The sequence below is a fragment of the Octodon degus genome, unplaced genomic scaffold (assembly GCF_000260255.1).
Source record: "Octodon degus isolate 3935 unplaced genomic scaffold, OctDeg1.0 scaffold00008, whole genome shotgun sequence".
Taxonomy (NCBI): Eukaryota; Metazoa; Chordata; class Mammalia; order Rodentia; family Octodontidae; genus Octodon; species Octodon degus.
The window spans coordinates 2,416,929-2,426,965 of NW_004524584.1; the positions used below are offsets into that span (position 1 = coordinate 2,416,929).

At 36.5% G+C, this 10,037-nt stretch overlaps 1 protein-coding gene across 1 annotated transcript; it reads left to right on the plus strand.

Annotated features, from left to right (window-relative positions):
• The first annotated feature begins 485 nt into the window (after window positions 1–485).
• Window positions 486–9,172, plus strand: LOC111813502 (centrosomal protein of 70 kDa-like). The gene is made up of 5 exons (XM_023704317.1): window positions 486–501; window positions 2,804–2,891; window positions 2,981–3,069; window positions 4,888–4,962; window positions 9,052–9,172. The coding sequence occupies exons 2-5, from the start codon at window positions 2,889–2,891 to the stop codon at window positions 9,170–9,172; spliced, it is 288 nt and encodes a 95-aa protein (XP_023560085.1). The 5' UTR covers window positions 486–501; window positions 2,804–2,888.
• Window positions 9,173–10,037: the final 865 nt, after the last annotated feature.

Sequence of the window (10,037 nt, forward strand, 5' to 3'; positions counted from 1 at the left end):
CTGGTCATATGTGATATGTGGAGAGCACCTTGCAGACCTTTAATCTAGGTGATAGAGAAGGTTTGAGGTTTTTAATACGAGTAGGGAGGATTTAGCATAGCCATCGTGACATCTTCTATGTAGAATACGGTATGAGATAGGTCTCTGGAATTCTGGAAACCAGGTTTTCTGTTAAGATGATTAAAGGACTTAGGCCACTGAAGTGGTGATGATAAATGTTATCACAAATTTTATAGCAAAAAATCTGGGCTGAAAAATGTGAGACTTTGGGGAGAGGAGTCACTCTTTAGATTTTTTTTTTAAAGACACGGTTTTGCTGTGTAGTTCGGACTGGTCACTAACTCATTATGTAGCCCAGGCTGGCCTTGAACTTACCACAAGCCTCCTACCTCAGCCTCCCAAGTACTGGGATTACAAGCCTCTGCCTCCATGCCTGGCTCATTCTTCAACAAGCGTTTCATCGATGGTCTAGCTTAAGTGAAATTCTTTGACCTGTACACAGTAAGTTTGCGTTAGATATTTAGAGGTTTATTGTTCTGCGGTGCTGGGGGTTGTACCCATGGCCTGCACATGCTGAACAGGTGCGCTTTCACTGATGCCTGAGAGTGACATAAGAAGAAAATGGGAGGTCGCTTATAAGTAATTTTCTTACAAAATGAGAAAGTTAGAATTCTTTTAAACTTCTCAATAGTAATCTCTCCTTTACTAAGGAGAGTTTTCTAGGATTGACAGTTTATAAATTCAGGTTAGGTGAGTGTGATTCTGAGAGTGAGTACTACCTTGATAGTGAGATCGTAGCAACTTCGCATTAGATTTTGAGGTCTACTAAGAGGACACTAGTGTCACCTGAAGTAGGAATACTGTAAAAGGTAAAGAAAAGATGAAAGGAGTGAGATGAGAGAAGACAGGCTCATATTTCGAGGGCTAACTTGAGTAATTACTTAGAAGAAGAATATGTTTCTATCCTATATTAGTACCTCTCTAGCTTACTCTCTGTTGTCCTCTGAAGAGCAATACTAAAGGAGAAAGATCAAATCTAGGCAAGGCCTCTGCACTGAGTTACGTTCCCATCTCTGTCTCATTTTTTTTATTTTGAGAAATACCTCACTCACTAAAGCTCTCAAGCTTGTGATCCTTTTGCTTCAGCCAAGAGTTCTGGGATTACAGATGTATACCAGCATGCACCATCCTTTTTTTTTTGGTGAAACCAGGGATTGAACTCAGGCCCTTACACTTGCCAGGCAAGTGCTTACTCTACTGAGCCATCTCCCTGCCCCTGCCTTTTTTTAAGAGAATATCCAGTTTTTCTCCTGGTAGAACTCTTGTCTGCATGCTTAATATAACACAGTGTTGTGCTTATTATTTGTAGTAATAAGTCATTTGGCTGAATTAATCCACTAATACGAACTGGTGATATGTTTGTATGTAATTTGTTTATATGTGGAAATTATGCATGTATCAGCACACATCAGACTACAGTAGTCACCCTCATACGATGCAGTAGTTAAAATGAAATGTAGTACTAAACAAAAAGTTATGTTTAATAGAAAAATACTTGTGCTGCTTCTGCTTTTGAATTTAAAATTTAAAGTGAAATAAAACATTTAGTTCTTTAGTTGTATTAGTAGTATTTCAAACGCTTTTAGCAACAGGTTAGCTAGAGGTTTCCATACAAGATAGCACAGTGTTATTTCATCAAAATACTGTGCTTTTGGTTTTCTCTTGTTGTTGTTGTTGTTGTTTGTGTTTGTTTTGAGGCAGGGTCTCACTGTGTAGTTCAGCCTGGTCTTGCACTCACAAGGTAACCCAGGCTGGCCTCAAACTCACAGTGGTCTTCCTGCCTCAGCCTTCCAAGTGGGAGGCCACCTCACCTGGTCTTCATCAAGGTTGAAATATTGATTGCCCAAAACCTTGCAGTACAGATTGCTTCAGTATCTGTTATTTTCATACCAATATTGTGAGATTTAAATGACAATATTCTTTTTTTTTTAATGACAATATTCTTGTACAGATGAGAAAACAAATTCTGAGATTGATCTGTTCAAATAACTGTTAAATGGTGGTGCCAAGACTTGAATCAAGACTGTTAAGTCTATGGCCTTGTCCATTTATGTTCTATACTTTTTTTGTACAGCTTTTTAGAGTAACCTTAAATTACTACGGAAAAAAGTATATAGAGAATGTATTTTTATTTTTTAAAAAATTTTTAATAGATTACAAATTGAAAATAAATTATTTATAAACATAAATGAATATAACAATAAAAATTGTCCAAAATGAAGAAAGAATTTACAGATCAGTCATAATAGTTCACTGTGTCAAAACCAAGAAGAGAATGTATTTTTAAAAGGCCATGGATGAGGGCCAGGGAGGTAGCTCAGTAGAATAAGCACTTGCCTGGCAAGCACAAGGTCCTGAGTTCAATCTCTGGTATAACCAAAAAAAAAAAAAAAAAAGGCCATGGATGTTTCTTATCTTTTATGTTTGTTTGTTCAAGTGTCTTTTTCACCTCCTCTCATGCCCCATATTCTTCTAAGTAGTAAGATAACAGTGAACAAAACTAAATTCTGGTCTTCATACGTTGTAAGTAAGGAGATAGTAAACAGATACATCATGTAATAGCAGGTAGAAGTGTGTTCTAATATTCCCCGAGACTGAGGAAGTTTGGCTTAATTGTAATTAATTGTTCCATAGTTAGTATTTAGTTTATTAAACATTTAGTAGATTGGTTTAATTTTTACTAGATGTTTTTCTTTAGAGGCACACTTTTCATGAGAAGTAAATTGCATGTGTCTTTTCATAGGCAGTATAAAAAAGATGAAAGTCAATCAGAAGAAGAAAAAGATTACAGAAATCTGAATGCCTCCCCACCTTACAAAGGCCTTCTAATGGTATGGGACTGAGTAACTACTAGATCTTTTTTCTGAAGTAAAATAATTACCTGGGAAAGTTAATTATTTTTCTGTGTAATGTGTTCCAGTCACTACAGAATCAACTCAAGGAATCAAACTCCAAGATTGATGCACTTTTAAGTGAAAAGCTGAACCTCCAAAAAGATTTAGAAAGCAGGTGAGAAAACCTCATGCAATGTTTCTGTATTGCTTAAAAAGTACATGCATATTGGAATTTGAAATGTTAAATGAACCGTTCTAGCATTTTTGCCCTGAAGGTAATCCTGAGTACTTCAAACTCATTTTCATTTTAGTCATGTTTCTCATTATAAGTAATAGAATAAAAACCTATTGATGGGTCTGGGGAGATAGCTCAGCAGCACAGCATCTGTCTGGCAAGCTCAAGGACCTGAGTTCTGTTTCTGATATAAAAAATATGAATCCATTAGTCATCAAGGGAAAGAAAAAAAATAGGAGTGCTTGTTGAAGATACAATTGGGTAGAATTTCGAGTCAATTCAGTGACTTAAAATTAACTCTATGGAGGTATAATTGATGAACAATGCATTACATACATTTAAAGTGCACAATTTAAAAGTTTTTGACGTAAATCTTCTATGAAACAATCACTAAAACAATCATCCTGGGCGGGGAGTGCAGCTCAGCAGCCCAAACGCCCACCTAGCAAGCCCAGGTCCTGAGTCTGATTATACGTAACAAAATAAAATGAAATGAAACAGTCATCCTGAAAGCCTTCTGTTGTCCCTTTGTAATCTCGTCTTTCTGATCTGTTTTCTGTCATTTTTACATTAGTTTTCTATTAGTTTGTACTTCCTAGACTTTTTATAAATGGAGACATGCCATGTTTGTTTTTTGGTTTTCTTTCCGCATATTTTTTTTTAATTTAAAATTTGAAACTGTAAATTGAACTATTATAGTTATCTATGTTATGGGGTACAAAATAATGTGATTTGGGAATGTGGTGTGCAGTAATTAAGGAATTAACATATCCATTATCTCAAACACTTAGGTGAAAACATTTTGAAATGTTTGAAGTGATTTTGCAATAATGAGTATTTACTGTATTAGATTCAATATTATACCCATGAGTTTCTCACTGCCAAATTACTTTAGGCTGTCTTTTAATTTCTTCTTATCCCTGTGTTATGGGAGGACAAGAAAAGTAATTTTTGAAACACAACAGAAGGCTATATATAGAATAGGTACAAAAGGATAACCTTGTTGACAGGACTAGTGAGGAAGGAACATTATTAAGACTTCATTCTTTCAATACTTGGTGAATACCTGTTAGAAGTTATCCAGTGTTTCAAGCTCTAGAATGAAATGGTGACTGAAACAAATCTCTTCTCATAAAGCTTATACTTTGTTTTTAGCTGGGGATTGAACCCATGCTCTGTGGGTACCAGGCAAGTGCTCTTCCATTGAGCTACATGCCTTATCCCTAAAGCCTACACTTGAATGGAAAAAGATCATTAACATAAACCATTTATATAAGTCTGAAAGCCTGCCCTTGGTAAGATGTAAGTTTATGATTACACAAATATGTAGTAAAAATTAAGAACATAAATTTAGGAATGAAGTGAATTCAGATAGTGGCCTCCTAGAAAGGAGAAGAATGACGCTGAAGGACACAGAGTTTTAAGTATGTATGTTTTAATTAAAGATTTGAAACAAATCTATCACTATTCAGATTTTATGAAGCTAGGTAGTAGATATGCCATGATTTATTATAATAAATCCTGTTATTATCTATATATTTGAAATATTTCACTATAAAATCAAATACTAAATTACCAAAAAAGAGGAAAAGGTTGAATAAAGAATAATGCAAGAAAAGAAATCTAAGTTGCCAGGAAATATCTCAGTAGCAGTCGTGAGCTATTTTAAGAATTTTACTCTTATTTATGTCAAGTAACAAGTATTTACACAGTTTTAGTCAATGAATTGAATGCATTAACGTGATTTATTTTCTACAGACCCACACAACATGAATTAAGACTTTATAAACAGCAAGTGAAGAAACTGGAGAAAGCCCTCAAGAAAAACATAAAGTAACTATATTTTCCTAAAGTTACAGCTTTTAGTAGAGTTTGGTGTTTCATGGTATATTTTCCCTTACCGTAGCCTAACCCTAACCCTAACCCTAACCCTAACCCTAACCCTCGTGCTAACTCACTGTAGCCTCGGCTTGGGATTATCAGCCTAACTGGGGAAATGATAGGAAAAGTGGACATTTTTGGTTGCACAGTTTTAAAGCAATAGCCAGTGTATCCAGTGTATCCATATCCAATATCTGGCGTAATAAGGGAAAAAGAAAAAAGATTTTAAGTAGAAAATTCTTTGGAAGTAATGAAAGAGTTGCAAGAGAATCAATGAAATTGCAGATGACAGATTCCCAGTTTTTCTTGTTGATAGTCATGATTTGAAATTTTTAAAGTCACTTAGTACCAGAAGGCATAAAGTGAGTTATGCTTATCCACCACTTTTACCCACCCTAGCTTTGAAAAGCAAGTTTGCAAAGGTTTTCAAAAAGTTAATCTCTAATGGTAGTATTTCCTAAAGATTATGTTTAAGTGGGGTTGTAGCTCAGTGGCATAAATACATGCCTGGCAAGCACAAGGTCCCAAGTTTGATCCCTGGTACAAAAAAAAAAAAAAAAAAAAAAATTATGTTTAGTCTTTGATTCAAGAGAATGGAATTTCAATACTTTGAGGACGTTGGGATGAACTATTTTGAAAACTGTATAAGCTAATATATGCATTAAATATGTTAAGAAATTTGTATCAGTATACATTGATTCCATTTTCATTGAGAGCTCTATTTTCTCCTTTCTGTGGCAACATATATCACAAGTGAAAGGCAAATGTAAACATCTGTGATTACCTGTTTAGTTAAATTAATATGGTTGGGAAGACAAAAGAATTAGGTTTGGAGAGGATGCATTCATTATTCAATGAATAATTTTTGCCTTTCCACTATTCCTTGGTATCTTGGGTACCCATAATATGTCCTACTATCTGCTTTGCATTCTAGACTGATGTTGCAGAGGTATAATAAACAGAAAAAGTCGCTGACCTCATAGAGATGCCACAAAGAGAAAATGATAACAAAAGAATAAGACAATTTCAATATCATATAAGTACTAAATGTAAAACTGTTAGAAAGTAGCTATTCTGAGTTTGGACAAGAGATAGTAGTGAAGTGGTCAGTGGTGGTAATGGTGCAGGTGCCTTGGGGTGTAGGAATTAGAGTAATATTAGAGCTAGAACTGATAGTACTTTGTGATGGATTGGCTAGAAGGAATTGAGAGAATGGGAAGAAACAAAAATCTCCTGAGTCTTAGGCCTGAAAAGAAGTCCTCTGTGTTGTTAAGTGAGATGGGAGGACTGGTGTAGTGGATTGCTAACTTATGGTCAACTTGTTACACCCAGCTGACCTGAACTAGCATGGTGCTGGGTGTGGGAGGCCCACCTGTGGATTGTTGCCAACAACATAAGGGGCAGAACAGGAGAAGCTGTTGGAAGCTACTGTTCTCTTGGGCTGTTCAGCCGGAGGACCTTGTCATGCTGGCTTTCCTCATGAACATGGCTGTTTTAGCTGGAGGAGGTCAAGACCTTCATTGTCACTAAGATTGGCTACAGTTCATTTTGGGAGAGCTCTGTTCCTTTTCTTGAGCATTGCTTCCTGACTCTGGAGAGGAAGATGGTGCACTGCTCAACCTCATGGAGAAGCTTGGCACCTCTAGCTACAATGATGGTTATCTGAAACAAGGCCTCATCTCAGGGCCATACCAGGGCTTTACTAATTTGTGAAGAAGGAGGTTGCTTGCAGATAAGTGACTGAGAGTGGTGGGAAGTAGGTGAGTGCTGTGAGCTGGGCTAGCTAGGTAGGAGGCCTGAAATCACCTCTGCAATATGCAGAGGAGGAGGATATGTGGAAAGAGTAACCTGTATAACACACTTGCAGTAGTATCTCATGTTGTGGGATCAGTGCTTCAGCTCTGATGTGTAATCTCTTATGCCCTGGAAGTCACAGCCTCTTGTCTTGTGGCTTAATCCCAGTGAGCAGGACGCAACACTGCTCTCCATTCCTCTCAGGCTCACTTTTTTTGTGGGAAGCTAGGAGGCCAGGGAAACACTGCCCTGTTACCTTACCTCAAAGATGACACATGAGAACCTCAGCTGGACCCCTTTACCTTTCTTAAAGCCAATTGAAGGGATAAGGAAAAGTCCTAGCCAGCTTTGGACTTAACAGTACATGGAAACAGGATGAGGTTTAGCCAGAATGAAGATAATTCTCCTTTCAAGGAGAGTTGTCTGGATGGTACTCCAGGCTCTCCTTTCAACCTTTCTTCCCCTGCCTGTTTAAAAGAGCTTTATTTCATTTTTTTCTCTCTCTTTCTTTCTTTCTTTCTTTCTTTCTTTCTTTCTTTCTTTCTTTCTTTCTTTCTTTTACCTACTCCTCCCCCTCTGTTCTCCTCCCATTTGAACATGTTCTTCCTACTTTCCAATATGTCTTTCATTATGCTCCTTATTTATACTTTGGGTTTGTCAGACAAGAAGAACCAGGCAATACTTAAACTTGTATGTATGTCTATTTATTTGGCTTAACATTATGGTCTCAAGTTGCAAAAGTTTTCCTACAAATGACTCAGGTTTATCCTTCTTTATGGCAGGCTAGTGTATAAATACTACAGTTTCTTTATTGATTCGTCTTTTTTTTTTTTTTTTTTTTTTTTGGTACCAGGAATCAAACTCGGGACCTTGCACTTGTCCCTGGCCCTATCCATTCATCCTTTGATGGGTATATGGGCTGTTTCCAAGATCCAGATAGTATAAATTGTGCTGCTATAAACATATTACTGTCATATGATGTTTTTAACTCTTTTAGGAAGAACACCTATATTTTGAATGGGATGTGCAGTTTTCTGAATTTCTTAAGTCTACAAAGAAATAGCCATCGCCCAGGCTATACAGAATAAGCATCAATACTAAGCATGTAGATTACTTCTGAGCCAATTCTAGGGAACTTCTGTACCCGTCAGGCCTACCAGACTGTGTTGGGGATTACAAAACAGAGCATGTTTATGAGTGTAGCCTGATTCCAGTGGTGATGCATTTTAGAGACAAATGCCTGGACTGCAACCCCAAACCCACTTATTTATTGCAAAGTGCCAGCGCAATTAAACCTGAATACTGAGATTTTAGTTTAGAAAAAAATAATTCATACATTAACCTTTTATCTTACAAAACAAAAATGCATGCCATAGGTTTGCCAGCACTGGGGCTTGTCCCGACCCGCGGGTTAGTCAACGAAAGTCACCTGGGAGAGGAGGGGGGAATGGAGGAGGGGACAAAGGACAGGAGACTCAAGAAATGGAGACAAGACAAGATTCTGATCAAGTCTTGTTTATTCAGGGGAGGTTCTGGGTATATATAGGAGTGTAGGAATGAGGAAGTCTTGGCTCTTGCCCTCAGCAGGTATCTAGGCAACGGGGAAGGTCCCACCCCTAGGGCATAGCATGTGATTCACAGGGAATGGGCAAGGTGGGAAGGAGCAGAAACTTAACTCAGCAGGGGAATAGAAACTTAAGAAAATGGCTGACACTATTATAGAATGGATACCAGTTAATGGCTTCCCACAGGGGCTGTCATAATACAGGTTTCTAAAGCACCAATTCATATGCAAAGAGAAAATGAAGGAATGTTTAGCAGTGCAGCATACAAGTCACCTTGTAATAGATACTCAGAAGGTAAGTTAGACTGCCTGTCTAGGTGTTCCTGTGTCAGAGCCTGCTCATGCTGAGCCTCTAAGTCTGGAACACCTTGGAATGGAAACTGCTTCCATCTTTTGTTGTATCTTTACCAATCTGTTTTCATTGGTGTTGGAAGGTGATTAGAAATTGTTTTTCTTCAATCAGATCCCTGTGGTCAGTGTTCAGGGATTTCTTCTAATTTGTGTTTTGTTGAGAGGAACTTGTTATTTTCCAGTGTTAATATGAGTTAAATTTTTCTTTATGCACCCAAGTAAATAAAATGACATTAGGTTTTCGGAAGGCCAGCTGGATCATTGACTCTGTCATCCTAGTGTAATGTCTAGGAAAGAATTTTGTGTTATTTTGATTTTTTTTTCCCCTTTAGATTACAGGAACTTATCAGTCATACAAAAACTGAGGACACAGAAAAAAAAGATGAACCCAGCAAAGAAAATCATCAACAGGTTCTAGTTGACCAGAGATACTTTCAGGTATTGAATAGCTGAAAAAACAGAGGGGTTTATAATGGACCTTGGTTTGGGTTGCTATGTGATTAATTATCACTTTCTTATACAGTTGTCCCTTTGTATATGTGGAGATTGGTTTCACAGTGCCTGTGTATACCAAATTCTGCAGATGCTCAAATAAATATACATAAAATAACATTTCTAATTATATATTAGAACATTTCTAATACAATAAAAATGCTATGCAGATAACAGTTATATTATCTAGATAATGGCAAGAAAATGTCTATTGATTAAGATTTTAAAAGATAGGGCTCTCCCAAAGCTATTTTCTTTTTATTTTTGTTGTTGCTATTTAATAAGTAAATCTATTATAGTCCTTTACAGTTTTGCTTTTGTTTGAATATTTAATCCATGTGAAATTTAATTTTCTATGTGGTATCATGTAGGCAGTCTAATCTTACTGGTTAAATTTTGAATTAATTGACAGTATTTTAAAAATTAGTGTGTATCCCTTTGGATGAACAATTTTCATGTAAAGCAATTTGAATTTACATATAAGAAGTAAAATATTGAAAGGTACACTAAAAAAAATTACTTGTAAATAAATATCCAAAGTCAAATTCTCAAAAGACCTGTTTGTATAGCTTGCGTACACTTGCTTGCTTTTTTTCTTAGTGTATTTGGTACAGGATATCACTACACAGCTTAGACTCATAGTGATCCTACTGTTTCAGCCTGATATCCTTATTTAGCTTAAATATAAGAGACAGGAACAAGGAAATATAAAGAATGTATGTAGCTAAGGCTGTCAGGGTGATTACTATTCTCCATGTGGTCATTTATGACTATTTCTCAGGTGAAATTCATTTAAGGTTTTTTTTTTGTTTTTTTTTTTTTTTTT